This window comes from Microchirus variegatus, assembly GCF_963457635.1.
Source record: "Microchirus variegatus genome assembly, chromosome: 10".
Classification (NCBI taxonomy): domain Eukaryota; kingdom Metazoa; phylum Chordata; class Actinopteri; order Pleuronectiformes; family Soleidae; genus Microchirus; species Microchirus variegatus.
The window spans coordinates 12,183,379-12,198,854 of NC_139811.1; the positions used below are offsets into that span (position 1 = coordinate 12,183,379).

Here is a 15,476-nt window from a genome sequence, read left to right on the forward strand (position 1 = left end):
GCAACACGTGAATGAACTCTGTGTTGATTTGCTCTACAAAATAAAAATGCAAAAAGTATTCAGCAATTTCAGTCGATGCATTCAACTTAGGATTTAGTTTGAAAAAGATGTAGGTGTTCAAGGCAAAAGAGAGTGAACTTTACTGAACAAAAACATTGAACCACAGCGCATGGATCAATAAATCGCAAACACCTGATTGTACTAAAAAAAAGCACTTTATTTAATCAAGCAGATTTTCTCTTTATCAGAATGGAATGATATGAAAGATCTTAAGTTGAGCGTTTGTCTCCTTTGGAGATGAAGAAAGAAAAACAAAACAAAAAAAAATCAAAGGCAAAATGAATAAAAGCAGACATTTTAAAAACTCACAATGAGTTGAAAGTGCTAAGTCCCAGCTCGGCTGTGTTTCCAGAGGCGTGGGAAAGAAGGCCTGGCTCAGACTGCTCCAGGTCTGGGCAAAAGCCAGCTGCAGACCATGTTTATATTTCTTACCAAATTATCAGTGGCAATACATAAGGAGGGCACTGCTTTATTAAAAAAATAATGCACCGACCTTCTACAGTAGAAATCAAAGTAAAACATCAGCAGCAACCTCAACCTCCAGGTACTCGACAACAACACGCGTGTTTTCCTTTCTACTACTTTTTGTTCGTAGGTGGAGCAACACCAGGTTGGAGGAGGAGTGTTGGGCAAAGTGGTCAGCACAGGCAGTCCTTGAAGATCAATAAATGATGTGTAGAGTGGTTAAAACAGTCATTGTGCTATAGCTTGATGGTGCCAGTGGGCAGGCTACTATTACACAGTCTATAGTAGCGAAGGTCGTTCACCAGCCGATGCACGCTCTGTGTGAACGAGGGCAGGTCCTTTAGAAAGAAGAGAAACGTGACATGAGTTGACGAAAACATAGACCACATGAAGTTAGTTATCTGACCACAAGGAGAGTACAACGACATGCCCCGATACATGAACATTAAAAACAAAAATCATCTTAAAGCAACATCCAGGTCCAGAAAATGTTTCCCTTCATGCACAGCCGCCATTTTGACAAAACCACAGGAGTAAATGATCAAATGAATGACGGCAGAGTTCCATTTAGCTCCCTCAGTTTCACCATTGCAATGTCCTGATGTAAGTAAACAGAGCCATGGTCGATGTGGCCTGTGACACCTGTGCATTGTCACCCGGTGTCAAAATTGCTGCTGTACAAAGACACCATTTAACAGACAATAATGTCCTCTGTTAAGATGAAAATATCTTATCAAAAGATAAGATATTTATCTTTTGATAAGATAATCAGGCAATCAGAGATGGCAGACTTCACTCCATTCAGGGAACAAGCCTCTGGCGGCCTCTGCTGGTCAAATTGGCAAGTGCAAGTGTGGAAGCACAAACAGACACACAGAGCCATAGAGGGCTCTTCTGTCCAGTATTCTTATCTGGCTCAAATTGAATTAATTTAAATACCACTGAGGTCTTGAGTTGCGATAATGAGGTCTTATTAACAGGTAGAAACCAATTTTTTCACAAAATATGTATACATGTCACAGTTGGTTTAACCGTGTGCAATATTCACTTGGTTACTCATTTGGTAGAGAACATATTTTTTACCCGTTCAAGCTTGAAGTTGCGTGCAAGAACAGCTCGCTGGCTGGTGTCGACTCCCTGGCAGCTGTTGAGAAACTCTGGCATGAATGCCGAGTAGAAGGCATCAAAGTCTACAGAGGCCATGTTGTAAACAGCAAGGGTGATTTCCTCCTGAAGGAGGTCATGGCTTTTGTGGAGGAGGACCTGCAGAAGCACGTTGATGAAGTGGAATAGCATCGAGGTCCGGAAAAGCTTCTGAGGCGCACGGAACAAACACAAAGAAATGACAATGAGTTTTGCACAGCATGTGAGGATGAGTCATTTTATAAAGTAGACGTGAAGAGTTTTGGTTTGTCTCTCTTTCAAGGTCTTTTTTTTTTTAAAAGAGTGGACCGTCACATTAAAGGACCAGTGAGTTGGATTACTAGGGATCAATGAGTAATAATGGTATGCAAAATTAAGAGTAATCGCCCAAAAACATCAGATCAATACTAGCTGTCAATCACACTGCTGTATACTCGTGTGTGCCCTGCTTTATTGTTGAGGACACATCTAAAAACAAAAGACAATATAATAAAGTATATAATATATATAACAAAGAACTCACTCTGTGATACAACTTGTGCTTGCTGTTAAGTGACTCTAAATATGAGAGATTCTGCTTGAAGATGTGGATGTCAGGCTGCAGGAACGACTGACCAAAAGCCTGAAACAAAAGCCAAGACACGAAATTAAGCGTCTTTAGTTGTTAGTGGTTCGTCAGCTGGGATACTTTGACATTTCATTAGAATTTATCCTCTACACATATATAAAAAAAAGCTGCAATAAATAGTGTAGCATTAACTTAAGATGCAAGAGGACACTTGCATAAACTCACCTGCATGGCAGCTGTGAACTGGGCTTCGTTTTCCATGGTATCATCAGCTGCTCCTCTTTGCACACTTATTAAGACTGACACTTTAAAAAAGTACCTCCAGTTTTGGTGAAGTATTTGGTAAAGCAACTCAAACATCTCTGCCTTGACATCTGGAGAAGACCGCTATATAGGACAGGATTTATACATAAAAAAAAAAAAATTTAATCACAAATCATGCCATTAAGAACATGGCTAGGGCAGCAACTAACACATATTTTCATAGTTGATTAATCAGTGGATTCTTTTCTAGATAAATAAAAACCAAACATTTAAACTGATTATTAATCGTTGCAGCCCGAGACAAGACATTCTTTTAACATTTACGTTTTAAGTCAAATAAAAATATTAATCTCGTTTCCACCTACAAACAGTTTATTTGGACTAATACACATGTAAATCTTTTTCTGTATTGTTCTGAAGTCAGACCTTTTGCTCCAGAGAAAAGTATTTAATATCACCTGAGTTTGATATAATCAGTCATAGTTTCTGAGCTGAGCGTTTCACCGCAAAAAGTGTCAACATTTACTTTCACTGCAGTGTGAGTATACATATATATATATATTTTTTAAATGATGGACTGTGAAGTTCTGTTATCTAGGCAAATACATGTATAAAGTATTGAATCAGGACTTCTTAAACGTAAAAAGATCAGATTTTGGGAGCAAGAAGAGCTGATCGGCACATCTCTGGTAATTTTAGATTTGAATACACCATAATAAATGTAGACCTTGAGCATGTGACCATTAACTGACCTCTGCCACCACTGGATAAACCTGCTCCATGCACAGAGAGAGGATGCTGGGTAGGAAGGGCTTAAAAGCTTGACCCGGCTCTTGCACCACCACCTGCAGGATTTTCAGGAACTTCTGCACCACTCTACACCCTGCACTGCCCTCTTGCAAAATACTGGCTGCTAGCTGTTCCCTGAAGCACAGACAGGTGACATGACATTAATTAGTGTGATAGCAGAATTTACAATGGAAGCCCCAGGACATTTAAAACTTCATCCATCTGGAGAGAACGCAATATTGCGAGAACTACAAAAATGAGATTAATTAATGTACCTGGTGAACATGCTGAGGAACGTATGAATGATTTGACCAGTGAAGGTTACGCCCATCTGGACTCGCAACGCCTGAAACAGCGTCAGGAAGAAGGCCAGCATCTCATCCGTCACATCTGAAAAAGAGGGTTTAAGTTGTACTATCAGACGACCCCAATCAGATGAACAGCTCAACTACAAACGAGACACTGACCTGGTTGTTGAATAAACACTGGGAAAAGGCTGAGGGACACTTGGACAGACTCCTGAAGACTCTGGTAGCAGATCTGCCGGGATTTGGTGGGTTCCCCAGAGATGCTGTCCACTATGTCTCTGAGCACAGGCAGTGTCCGCTGTATGACGGCTTTCACTGCAGTGAGAGTGGATCAGCAAACGCAAACAAGGACAAAGAATGAAAGAGTGCCATAATAATAAGTTCAGAAATAACAAAAAGAGAACAATACTGACTGTCATCCAGAGCAGGTTGCCGTGGAGTGACGTTAACTGTCCCTCTTAAAAGTCGATATTCTCGCGTGAGGGCTGCCACGAGGCTAGCGTGGTTGCTGGAGCGTGTTTGCCACTGCTGATCACTCTCTGGTAAATTTGGCCACGGGAGCAGGAGCATGTTCGATAAAGCTCGACAAACCAACATGTGAGCCTGTAGGAAGAGAAACATCCGCAAACTCAAGATTATTTAAAGCAGTGTGAAATGGGTTTTTTAAAATCAGTTATTTTCAAATAAATAGACATTTTTGGACTAAATATTTAAAACAGATACATTTACAAATCATCAGTCCTACTTTAAACAATGAAACTGCTGAACTTCTGAATATGTAAATCATACTGAAACATGCAAAATAAAACTAGTGCTGGGCACTAGGTTAACGCACGACGCGTTTCCATGACGACTGACCGGAAAAAGATACGCGTGACGTCATGTTTACGTGCCGCAACACTGGAGTCTAGGCACCGTTTACCAGTTAGCTCTGTTAGCTGCATTAGCTCCTTTTGGTGCCAGTTAGCGTGCCTACATTCAAACTGCAGCGGTCTGTTTATTAAACGAAAAGAGCAGCGATACAAAGCGTACCTGTGTACTGCGTATGTGTGCCTCTGTTTAGCGTTTAGCGTTACTTTAGAGACTCATTTTAACAATCTGGAGTCACATAAACATGACGTCACACGTTTTTTTCTGGTCAGTTGTAGTGGAAACGCATCATGCGTTAACGTGCGTTAACATGCCCAGCACTCAATAAAACCAAACAAAACATCTACCTCTTGGGGAAGTCTGTGGGTCCGATTCTCTGTAGTAATGAGGTTGAAGATGTTCTGAACAGCTGGCAGAGTGACCAGGAACACAGGACGCACTGTTGATGTGATGGAAACCATCAGATGGCACGCTGAAATCAGCAGCTTGTCGGGTACCTAGAACAGGGTATATACAGGAAACCTGAAGTTAATTTCAATACATTTCTAAGACTTCTCAAAATATTACAAGACCTTATAGCCACTTAAAGCTGTAATCAGCAACACATATTTAACTTACAACAGTTTTAGTTTGCAATGAAATCTATAGGAGCACAACCATGCAAGAACTCATATGCTGGAAAGAATAAATTAAACCAAAGCCACGATTTATTGAAATAAACAAGTAACTCAAGTATTCATGACTTTGGAGTTTAGTTTGTGTGATTTCGGCTATTATTTCGTGTTCACTGTGGTAAGATGTGCATCACATGTACACGTGTGGCCCCGAGCTGATCTTGCAAAGCGAGCATGCCTGTGCATCGTTGAGAGGAAAATAAATACATTCATGCATTCTTTTTGCAGTCAAACTGTATGGACAAAATGTAATACCTCATGAAATTGTAATTAAGACTTTTTAAGGGGCTAAATTTCCCCAAAATTGATTTATCAACTTTTAATACTTTTTTAGACCCCGCAGACACCCTGTACAGAGAAAAACAGAATGCAGGCACTAAATGAAAAATAACTATTAGCAGCAATGACCAGTTGGTCCTGTACCTTCTAGTTGCTCTGTCATGCATGTGTAAACATGACAAGGCAATACTATCATTAAAACCACACTATAACAGTTAATTAGGCAGTTTACACAAGACTGGAATAAACAAATACAAAGTTGAAGTAAGGAAGAAAAAACAGAACTAAATGAGCTTATGTGAAAATCAGCTCTAGGTTTTAATCATGAGCACTTTTTCCTCCATATTGAAGCAATTTCAACATGAAACTTAAAATTTAAAAATATTGATCTGAGAGAGAGAGAGACGCTACCTTAGTTGTGATGAGAGGGCTGGTGGCATCTATCGCAGATGTGATGAGGTTGATAAACTGGCTCTGGTTTTGACTGTGGACTTCACTGTAGAACTGTGCAAGCCAGTGAGAGTAGGCCTGCAAAGCCGACAGGGCCTGTGCATGTCTGCAACACACATTACACACAGTTACAAACATGTTCATGAAGAACACACCTGCTTCTTCTTTACCTTCTTCTAAATTTAACTTTTATTTTTGATGAAATTCAGAGGCACAAAACACTCTTCTTGTATGCAAAATGTAAAGCTGCTCTGTCAACTGCAGCTTTATTCATGTTGTCAAGAAAAGTTTCATTTTTACATTCCCCACATCACTAGCACTGTGCTCACTAACACAAAACGGTATGGTTTTGTTATTTGTAACCAGTGAGGCCACATGTGATTTAATTTCTACTTCAAAACATGTGATACTCACACATCAGTGAGGTCTGGCTTGAGCACAGAAGGCACAGCGGTCTCCAGCTCATAAAGACTGGTCTGAGAGCCATAACAAGTCACTTCAACCAACCTTGAAAAAGAGAGAGAGAAAAACAGGTTTATTATCATATTAAGATCTTTCAATGAAGCCAGTAGAAAACTTTTAGAGATGAGAATGTAATGACACCATTTTCCCCACGGATATTAATAAAGTATTCTGATTACAATACATTCTGAGATCAAGATCCCTTCTCTATGTTTGTATGTTTAGTACAAACCTCTCCACCACAGCCAGAGCGTCACTGAAACGTGCTGCAAAAACGTCACTGGTGAAATGCTCAGCCAAGCGTCCGACAGCCTGAAGTAGGGAGCTGAGGTCCCTGAGAGAACAGTGTAGTCGACGGCAGTCATTCTCTGCAGTGATGTTGAGCCTGCGACCTAAAAGATGACAAAATCATTTAATATTTTTAAATATGTGGAAACATCCACATTCATTGCTGATATGTCCTTTCCTTCGCTGAAGCTAATGTTTTAAATAAAAACAGATTAAAGTTACATACTGGTACCAGTGGTGACAATAAACTGCCGCAAACCCAGGTACACGTCCAAATTTTCTTGAAGGACTGGGAACTAGAGATAGGAAAGAGCATAAAGAGGAGGCAGACATTAGGCACATCTCTCAACATGCAACAATAAAGCCAATATACGTGGGAATTTATTAATTTATATTTCATCACTGTACAAACAACCATCGTAAAAACATGCACAAACTGGACTCTACGGTGCGTGAGAAAAGACTTTAATGTAACTGCGGTATTGCAATAATTGCAACATCATTGGTTTCAAACAGGAACCCAGATCCACCTTTACATGTCAAACATAAATATAAACAGTCACACACGCTTCCTGAACACACAGTGATTGTACTTTTAATGCATGTACCTGTTAAGGGCTCAATGTGCATGTAATACAGTGTGCAAGTATTTCTATTGAGGGTATTTTGTGTACATTTGAATAACGTTTGGTATGGAACTGCTTTCAAACCCTAAATCTTTTCTTGCATGCAGTATGACATATGTGAAAGTGACAGTGATGTCTTACCAATGCAGAGAACGCATGGGATGGGAGCAACTCCATCACCTTGGCAACCACCTCCAAACTCTGACGCAGGTACTTCTGCCACTCGGTCTGTTTCTATAGTAATAAAAAGCAGTACATTTGAAGAGAAAGCTAAAAACAGCTTCATAGTTCATGCATTTCTTATGATTCTAATAATATTTACTTTAGACTTTTTGGCGATTAGAGAAAAACAACATAGAAATGACAGTGAATTATAATGTAAAAGATTTTACTTACATCATCATCCAGAGTCTCATCATCAAGCTCTTCTAACTGGGCCTGATTGTATCTGAACTGTATTCGATTCAGAACTTCCCTTAACAAAAGAACTAAGGCATCTTTGTACCTGAAAAATACATTTAACACTCAGACAAAATGTAACACAAATAACAAATCATACATATTTATTGCTTATATTAATTGTAGTTGCATTAATAAGAGCTCATTAACCTATTTTCTTTCACAAGGTGTTTCAGAAAACCCTTAAAAAAAAGTATCAAACCATTTTTCTGAGCCACTTACCTATTCAGGATACTGTCCCTGTCTGCTAGTCTGCTTTTGATTTTAGTTGTTAAAAAGTCCAAAAACACACTCCAAATATCCAAGCAGGCAAAGTAGCCTTCATGAGTAGGCTGAGGAGGGGAAATATAAAACAACATTAAGATGCACATTTGCAGTAGACCTATAGAAATGAAATGTGCGTGGTGTGCTTATTATTATTATTACCTGGTTGAAGGTGTATTTGAAAAGCAGAGCAAGAAACTCTACAATTGGAAACTGAGGACTCGACTCAATCCGCCTCAAGTGAACACTGACAAACAGTCGCAGGAAATCTGTGAACTTTTCCAAGTAACTGCAGGATGAAAGAAAAAACAATAAAATAAAGTAACACAATGTAGGATTTGCTCTCGAGTTCCACCCCACAGTCATAGCATTTTTAGACAGATTAGATGTACCCTCAAAATATTCTGACACATTATTTGAAGGGGAACCAGCAGATTTGTTGTTTTTATATCTGTCAAATTCTGTGATCAGTAACAGTCGTATTGGAATAATGTGACTGAACGCTGTTCAACAAGTCATGAAATTAGTTAACCTCATACAAGATGTGTATATAATGCTCAAGCATGTATTCAATAAATCTGGTATAATAGACCTTATTCACAGCAGATATTAAAAGTCGCGGAAGCAGTTTTTGCAGATTTTTTTTAACTGTTTCCTGTATTTTCAGGCTGGGTTACAATATAGTGTGAGAAATAATTTCTGTATCATTCATGTTCAAATGCCAAAGATCTCAGAATTTGACAGACTTTACCTGGCAATTTTTTAAAGGCAATAATTTTGTGCGTGTGCTGTAGACTGAAGACTACAACAGCTACCATATTCAAACAAGAAACTGTTCACAATAACTTGTATTGTATGTAAGTATATTATACAAATGCATGCATCATGTTCTATATTCTGCAGAGGACTAGGACATACCTCTCATCAAGCTCCTGGAGGCGGGTTTTAACCGTATGTGCATTATTTTCTCGTGTCAGCCTCTGCAGAAGGAAGAAGGTCTGCTGGAACATGCGCAGCAGGTACTCCTCAAAATCCATTGGCACACAGTTCTTTGACACTAGTTCATTAACACATGTCATGGCGAGTACCCCAAGCCGGGCACGAGCCACTTTACTGCCCTCACTCTGGTGTCCATTTCGCCCTCCTCCGTTTGATGTGGGCGCCATTGTCCCAGGGTTAAGCTGTCCGTTAGATGAGGACGAATTGGAGGAGATGAAGGATCCCATCTTGGCCTTTGACTGGAGATCACAACCAAAACGTGCAAAATGGAAAATGGACGCCAGCAGAGAGGGTGTGATGCTTGTGGACAGAGGAATCCAGCTGAACAGATGGGCCAAACACTCCAAAACAAGACAGCACAGCTGCTGGCTCTCACTGTCCAATGTGGCCATGGGCTGGCAAAGCAGCTTTGAGTATTGGCTGCCCTGAAACAAACTGCCCAGCAATTCCACTGATAGAGCAAGAAGACACAAAACAGTCAAGTTAAGACATAACAGAGCAAGCAACCACTGTTCCCCCACACTACTATTGTGTCCTTGCACTTTTAGATTTCATTTAATCTATTTAAAAGCGAGAGCATACAATTAAATCATACATGTCAGCTGCAGTCCCTTAACAGGTCAGAATAACACAAATGCAACATCTCGTTGAGCAAAACTAAAAGATGATTCACTCACTGCTCTCTCCTGAGGTGGGTGAGGGAGGTGGTGTGGAAGCTATAACACTGTGCTTGTCCCAGAAGGTCTCCAGGATACCTAGAACAAGAGGTGAGACCGGTGGTAACTCAACATGTACTGAAAGGCTTCTCTGTCAATCCATTTGCTCTACATGTCAGCCTGACAAATAATGATGTCTTCTGCATTCACAAGAAAAAACAACAACAACCATAAACATTCATACAAACACAAAATCAAAGTAGCTTTGTGTATGGACAAGTGAAAAGAAGTTGTCCAAAAGTCAAACGCCTGAAAGAATACATGAACACAAGTAATCAGAATAAAAGCCTGATTGGAATAAAAAAAAATGTGTCATGTAAACATGCCTATCCAAAAACCCTGATAAAGCCAATTTGGAAACAAATTTCATTCCGAATGAGAAAGCTGGTATATGGGGATCGTTATTCAGATAAGTGTTCATATAAACAGTCGACACGATCATGACCTATTTCCCCTTTGCTGTATTTTCATTCCAAAAAAGAAAAATGATCAGACAAAACAGTCACAGACGAGAAAGAGAAGGAAAATGAGAGAGACAGCTGACAGTGAGGGGACGAGCGGACACATGCAACGTTTGTTTACTATGGAAGCAGAAGTGAAGCTTCTTCTTCTACTTCTACTTCCGGAGAATCAGACAACACTGTGCATGTCAAAATAGTCCACAAGTTATATCTCAAATTAAGTAAGAACAAAGATTCAGTTTTCAGTCAAAGCCAGATGTGCCAAATGTCACACAGGCACTTTTATTCCAAACAGTTGCACAGCATCAACAATTCATTTTAAATAAAATAAAATAAAAGTATGTTATTGTCCTTTATAACAAAATATATACTTTTTCAAATACTAATTATGTAAGTATTGTTCAGGTGCTTCTCAGACACAAGACTCAAGAGTAACATTTTATCACAAAATAAACAATATGGATATCACAATGCTGTCTCATTCGATAATATATCAATATTTTTTACAATCTCAATATACATCGCTCAGACCAGCAGTGTAATAAATGAAGCAATAATTTGGTCTGCACCCTGGTAAAGTCTTTCTTTGGTGAAAAACACTTCAATCGTCTTGAAAATTAAGACATAATCGTATTTAATATTTAAATTGCATAAAACATTTAAGGTTGTTCTTACCAGTCAACAGTCCAAGAACAGTTGGGACTTGCTCCAGCAGCAGTTTACGCAGCTCATCTTTTCTGGCAACACTGAGATCTTCTCGAGGACATGCAAGTTCCTCAGATGTGGTTTTCAACATCACCAACCCCAAGTGAGCCAAAGCTGGAGACTGAATCAACTGTAGATCACAACAGATTTATAGATAATTTTACTCAGTTTTGCTTGTATGTTCCATTATTAGCAGTTTGTCGGTTTAAGACTCCTCACAGTATTTTAAGAAGAGGTGGTGTGGTACAAGCCATTGAAATAAAGACCAATCCTACTGTAGTCATAACAATTTTATGAAATGAAACTAAATTTGACATCCGAGGGTGACCTTTTGGGCCTAACTGAGTCGATTACACCCACACAGATTAGAATCTAGGCTCTGCAAATGGAGATCGAATCTCGAGTACAACACCACCAATTCACATTATAAAAAACATGCTCCATGCAACATATTTTCTGTGTCTGAAGGCATATTTTCCTTTGTCAACTTGGCAAGTATTTACAAACACATTAACCGGCATCCAGGGCTTACCTGAAGGGTGTTTGTGAAGAAATCATGGTAGAACATTGGCCAGTCTTGGCGACCAATGTCAACAATGACTTTGCAGAGTTTGTTACGGATGAAATAGGGCACAGATTTGTACTGAGCAAGTAGGAGTTTGGGCAGACAGCTGCGGATCTCCATCTTATCTTGTGAAGCAACACCAATCCACATCTTGTTCACCAGGTTCTGAAAGTAAAAGGACAAAAAATCAAATGTTAAATCTGTGTCTGAGGAACTCTTTAGAAGACTTAAGAAGAACACAAAATAATTTCTGTGACATTTAATTCTGCATTCATCAACATAGACTACAAACAGAATACATAAAGGTAAGCATACATATCCTAGTTATTAATTCAAAGACAAATGACTTCTTATCGTGTTATTTTTTTCATTTTGTGCATATTTTATGGGCACATAAGAAAAAAGAATAAAGTAAATTATCTTTACCACATCATATGCTCAGTAGTACAAAATATGCAAAGCATTTTTCTGTGTACAGTCTCATTTTTAAACTACAAAAGGTGTAGAATGCATTGGACAGTAGTAAACACTAACTGTGCATTTCCCACCTACTGGACTTACTTCAAATACTGTCAGACTGTACATCATTACATACTCATTCCGAGTATTGGAAAGGAAGAACAAGCAGTGCCGCCATGCTCCAGTCTGCTGCGCGAAGTTATTCAGCAGCTCTTCTGCAGAAAGAAGGAAGTAGGCTTGAGGTAAATTGTAATGTAGGTCTTTACTTGCAGACTGAAAAAAGTCATGTGTCACAAAACAGGAAGTACATGTAAAAAAAAAAAAAAAAAGTAACACCAAAAACCCATTCTTAGAAACCAAATGATTTCATGTCACATTTAACACTGTACAATGACAAACTGTTTCATCAGTGCATGCAGAGCATTCAGACTCATATTCACACCTTATTCATATCATGTTGCACCATTATATCTTTTTCAAATTTTGCAAAAGCTACCCCCTACTCTACCCCTTAACCGACTATAGGTTGTAAATTTGATTATGAACATACAATGATTGATTCGTCTTCGATAAAAAAAAAGAAAGAAAAAGAAGAACAGTCAAGTTCAGAGAGCCAATCAAAGGCAGAGCAGGGTCTTTACAGAATAAATTATGTGGATTAAAATCTGATACCGAGGAGACTGAAGCAGCGTGCTCCATAAATCAAAATACACTTGAGACTCTCAGGATAGTGTTTTATTACATAACTATTTTGGTACAAACAAATCCTCGTGTGGCTGACAGTCTTCCAAGTATCTACCTGCATTTGGCGCTTGCAGAACGTTAATTTTGGACCCTGTGGTAACGTGTCAACTACCTCTAATCATGAAACTATCAATAATTCTGAACACCCTATCTCTAATGTACATCTGTGTTGTCTTTACACCTGAGCTAGACAAACACGTGGACACACTCCTTGTACAGACAGTTTGTCTGGCTGGCTGAGCTGGTCCTTGTATAAATTAGCAAAAGTTTTTTTTATACTATTTGTGAAGTCCTTTCTCTGTCTTCTGTCTTTCCAGAATTTTTACAAACCACAAATTGATGAAACAAAACTAACTACTGTTACCGGAGGATTTAAAAAAAGAGTGGTCAACATTTTCATACTGTTCAACCTTGTTTTTATTATGTAGGGTCAGAAATATATTTGAAATTTTCATACATTAATTTTTTTTAAATCAAGTTACTTTCAACATGACCTTTAGTTTTTTTTCTAATCAAACAACAATGTGAGACACACAAAGTGATCGATTTCACTCAGAATAAAATTTAAATTGATCGAATAAGGAAAAGGAAAAGGGCGTCAAACAAGTTTTCCTTCTCATTGTTATAGTGACACGTTATACGGTGTTATGGTTACTAACCAGCTTGGCGGAAGAACACACCTGAAAATGCATCTGGGGGGTTTCATGCCCAAACTTACCTATTTCTCTCTTTCGCTCATTGGTCGTACAGTTGTGAAAGAACTCCGTCATAAGACTCTCCAGTGCACGCAGTGATGCCTCCTCTGAGGCCTGTTGGAGAGCAAAAGGAAGTTAAACATAAAATAACTAGGTCTGCAAGAAGCATTACTTACGCAGCTGCTTGCTGTTACAAACACGCAACATCGCATAAACAACACTGAATGAATGCACATTCTGTAGCACTTCCTGGCGCAGTTCACGGTCATTTTATAAACCAAACAACTCAAATAATGTGTCATTGAGAAGATAATGGATTGTGAGAACAATTGTTATTGCAGCCTTACAATACACATTACGATTTTGACAGGTCCACTGTCAAAATCAGAATTTATGACCATTTATTAGTAATTAACAAAAATGTTGTCAAATTATTTGGAAAAGGCCTCATCTGAGTTTGAACTTATGGGTGCACGGTTTATATTACCATCTTGCACGATGAATCACCTAGTGGGGTGGGAACCTTAAAATGTCAATGCCTGCCCATAACTAGAGTTAGTTACTGCGCATGTATCGCTGGTGTGCACGTTTTGGCTCTTACTCAGTCCACACAACTTGACAAATCTTCACACACGTGCACTGAGGATTGCATTAGAAAAAGAATATTGTATAATCTGAATCAAGCTTTATGTAAGACAAATAAAAAATTTATCAAATGGTATGGCACGTGTTGACAGGTGGAGGAAGATGAGCTGCCAGGGAAAAGGGAGCAAAAAGATAGTTAAAAAAAACAAAAAAAACACATCTCCTGTGGCAGCAGGCGGGTCTGAATTCCTCAAATAAGCCACAACTTGCCGAGGCTCAACAACACTCGGAGCAAATATTCGCCTTTGCAAGATGGGCGTCCTGTTCCGTGAAATGGCCTTAAGGGCTGTCACATCGCATGAAATACCTGCCCTGTCATAAACCGTTATGTGAATAAACACACATACGACACCGTGGTGCAAAACTAGCACGCACGATTAGCTATATGTACAGATGAAAAAAACTTAATAAAATGACGTTGAGTTGTTTCCTGTTGGAACATTCTAATCAAAAGAGCTCACGCACCACGTTAGCTACTTGCAAACAAGGCAGGGAAACGACTGCTCGTTACTATTTAATTAATTATTAAATGCTGGGTTATGCTTACCATATTTAACTGGCTCAGATGGTTTCTTCAGTTCACTTTCAGGGTCGCCTTAATTACAGCAATGAGCCAACATTAGCTACCTGACTAGCCAGTTCTGTAGCTAACGTTAGCTACACTGTGGCTGGCGAATGCACAGGGTGTTTTTCATGGTCTCCTCGCCTGCTCGGGTCGACACACCACACACAACGAGCGAGCAAATATCGGCGTGGTTGACTCTGCTGCAATAGCTGCAATAAACACGGAGATAACTCAGCTTCGCTGGAATACAGGGCGTTCTCGCTTACCAAATATACAGCCTTAACACTGAGCTATCTCGAATCGCCAGGTTCCTGTACATTGTCAAACTAGCGCGTTTACCATTAAGTTACGAAGTTAAATTTTGTTTTGTAGGACATCTAACACTGGCTCCGACACCGGAGAAGTGTCCTGCGTTAATTAGCTTTCTATGTCAAGCGTATCGAGGCTAGTGGCTAACGCTGAAGCGGATGGCTAACTCGTTAGCTTCTCTAGAAGGATGGAGGCATCATTTTTAGCCTGCTGTCAAACGCGAGCATGCTTCCAAGGCTAATGGTCACGGCAACCTGCCTTTACTTGAAAGCAAGTGACGTTGTATACCTGGCAAATCTGCAATATAAAATGAAATACTATGGACGCTTGTTCCTGTTATTCCCCTTCTCTGAGTTTAGGGCGGCTCAAAACTGCAGCTAGCTTGAAGATTACAGCTTTGGCTTCGCAACTTCCTCTTTAGCCGCAGAAATCAACCAACCCAATAGGCTTGTGTCAATGTAGACAGAGTAATAAATTCACAACTTCCGGCTAATTTTTCAAACTATGGTATTTTACTCTTATTCAAAATAAAGTTTTAAATGCTTTAATGTTGTACTTAATATTCTACCGAACAAGCTTATTGGACACAAAACTATCAGTATAACGTAGGTGGTGCCTGTATTACTTGTTTTATTTAGGCCATT

The 15,476-nt window shown here is 39.2% G+C and overlaps 1 protein-coding gene across 2 annotated transcripts; it reads right to left on the bottom strand.

The window, feature by feature from the left end:
- Nucleotides 1-264: 264 nt before the first annotated feature.
- xpo6 (exportin 6) lies at nucleotides 265-15,159 on the bottom strand. 2 transcript variants are annotated; one of them, XM_083896106.1, is made up of 24 exons: nucleotides 15,121-15,159; nucleotides 13,337-13,427; nucleotides 11,977-12,089; nucleotides 11,383-11,580; nucleotides 10,821-10,980; nucleotides 9,646-9,723; nucleotides 8,888-9,419; nucleotides 8,132-8,258; nucleotides 7,928-8,037; nucleotides 7,643-7,751; nucleotides 7,388-7,480; nucleotides 6,847-6,916; nucleotides 6,565-6,724; nucleotides 6,285-6,377; nucleotides 5,832-5,976; nucleotides 4,815-4,964; nucleotides 4,011-4,200; nucleotides 3,757-3,912; nucleotides 3,565-3,679; nucleotides 3,253-3,424; nucleotides 2,462-2,623; nucleotides 2,192-2,290; nucleotides 1,609-1,839; nucleotides 265-863 (listed from the first exon to the last, which is right to left on the bottom strand). In XM_083896106.1, exons 2-24 carry the CDS (start codon nucleotides 13,386-13,388, stop codon nucleotides 762-764), a joined length of 3,417 nt encoding a protein of 1,138 aa, XP_083752232.1. In that variant the 5' UTR covers nucleotides 13,389-13,427; nucleotides 15,121-15,159; the 3' UTR covers nucleotides 265-761. The 2 variants fall into 2 exon arrangements, with proteins under 2 accessions (XP_083752232.1, XP_083752231.1); XM_083896105.1 differs by having other exon boundaries at nucleotides 14,506-15,154.
- Between the last annotated feature and the right edge of the window lie 317 nt (nucleotides 15,160-15,476).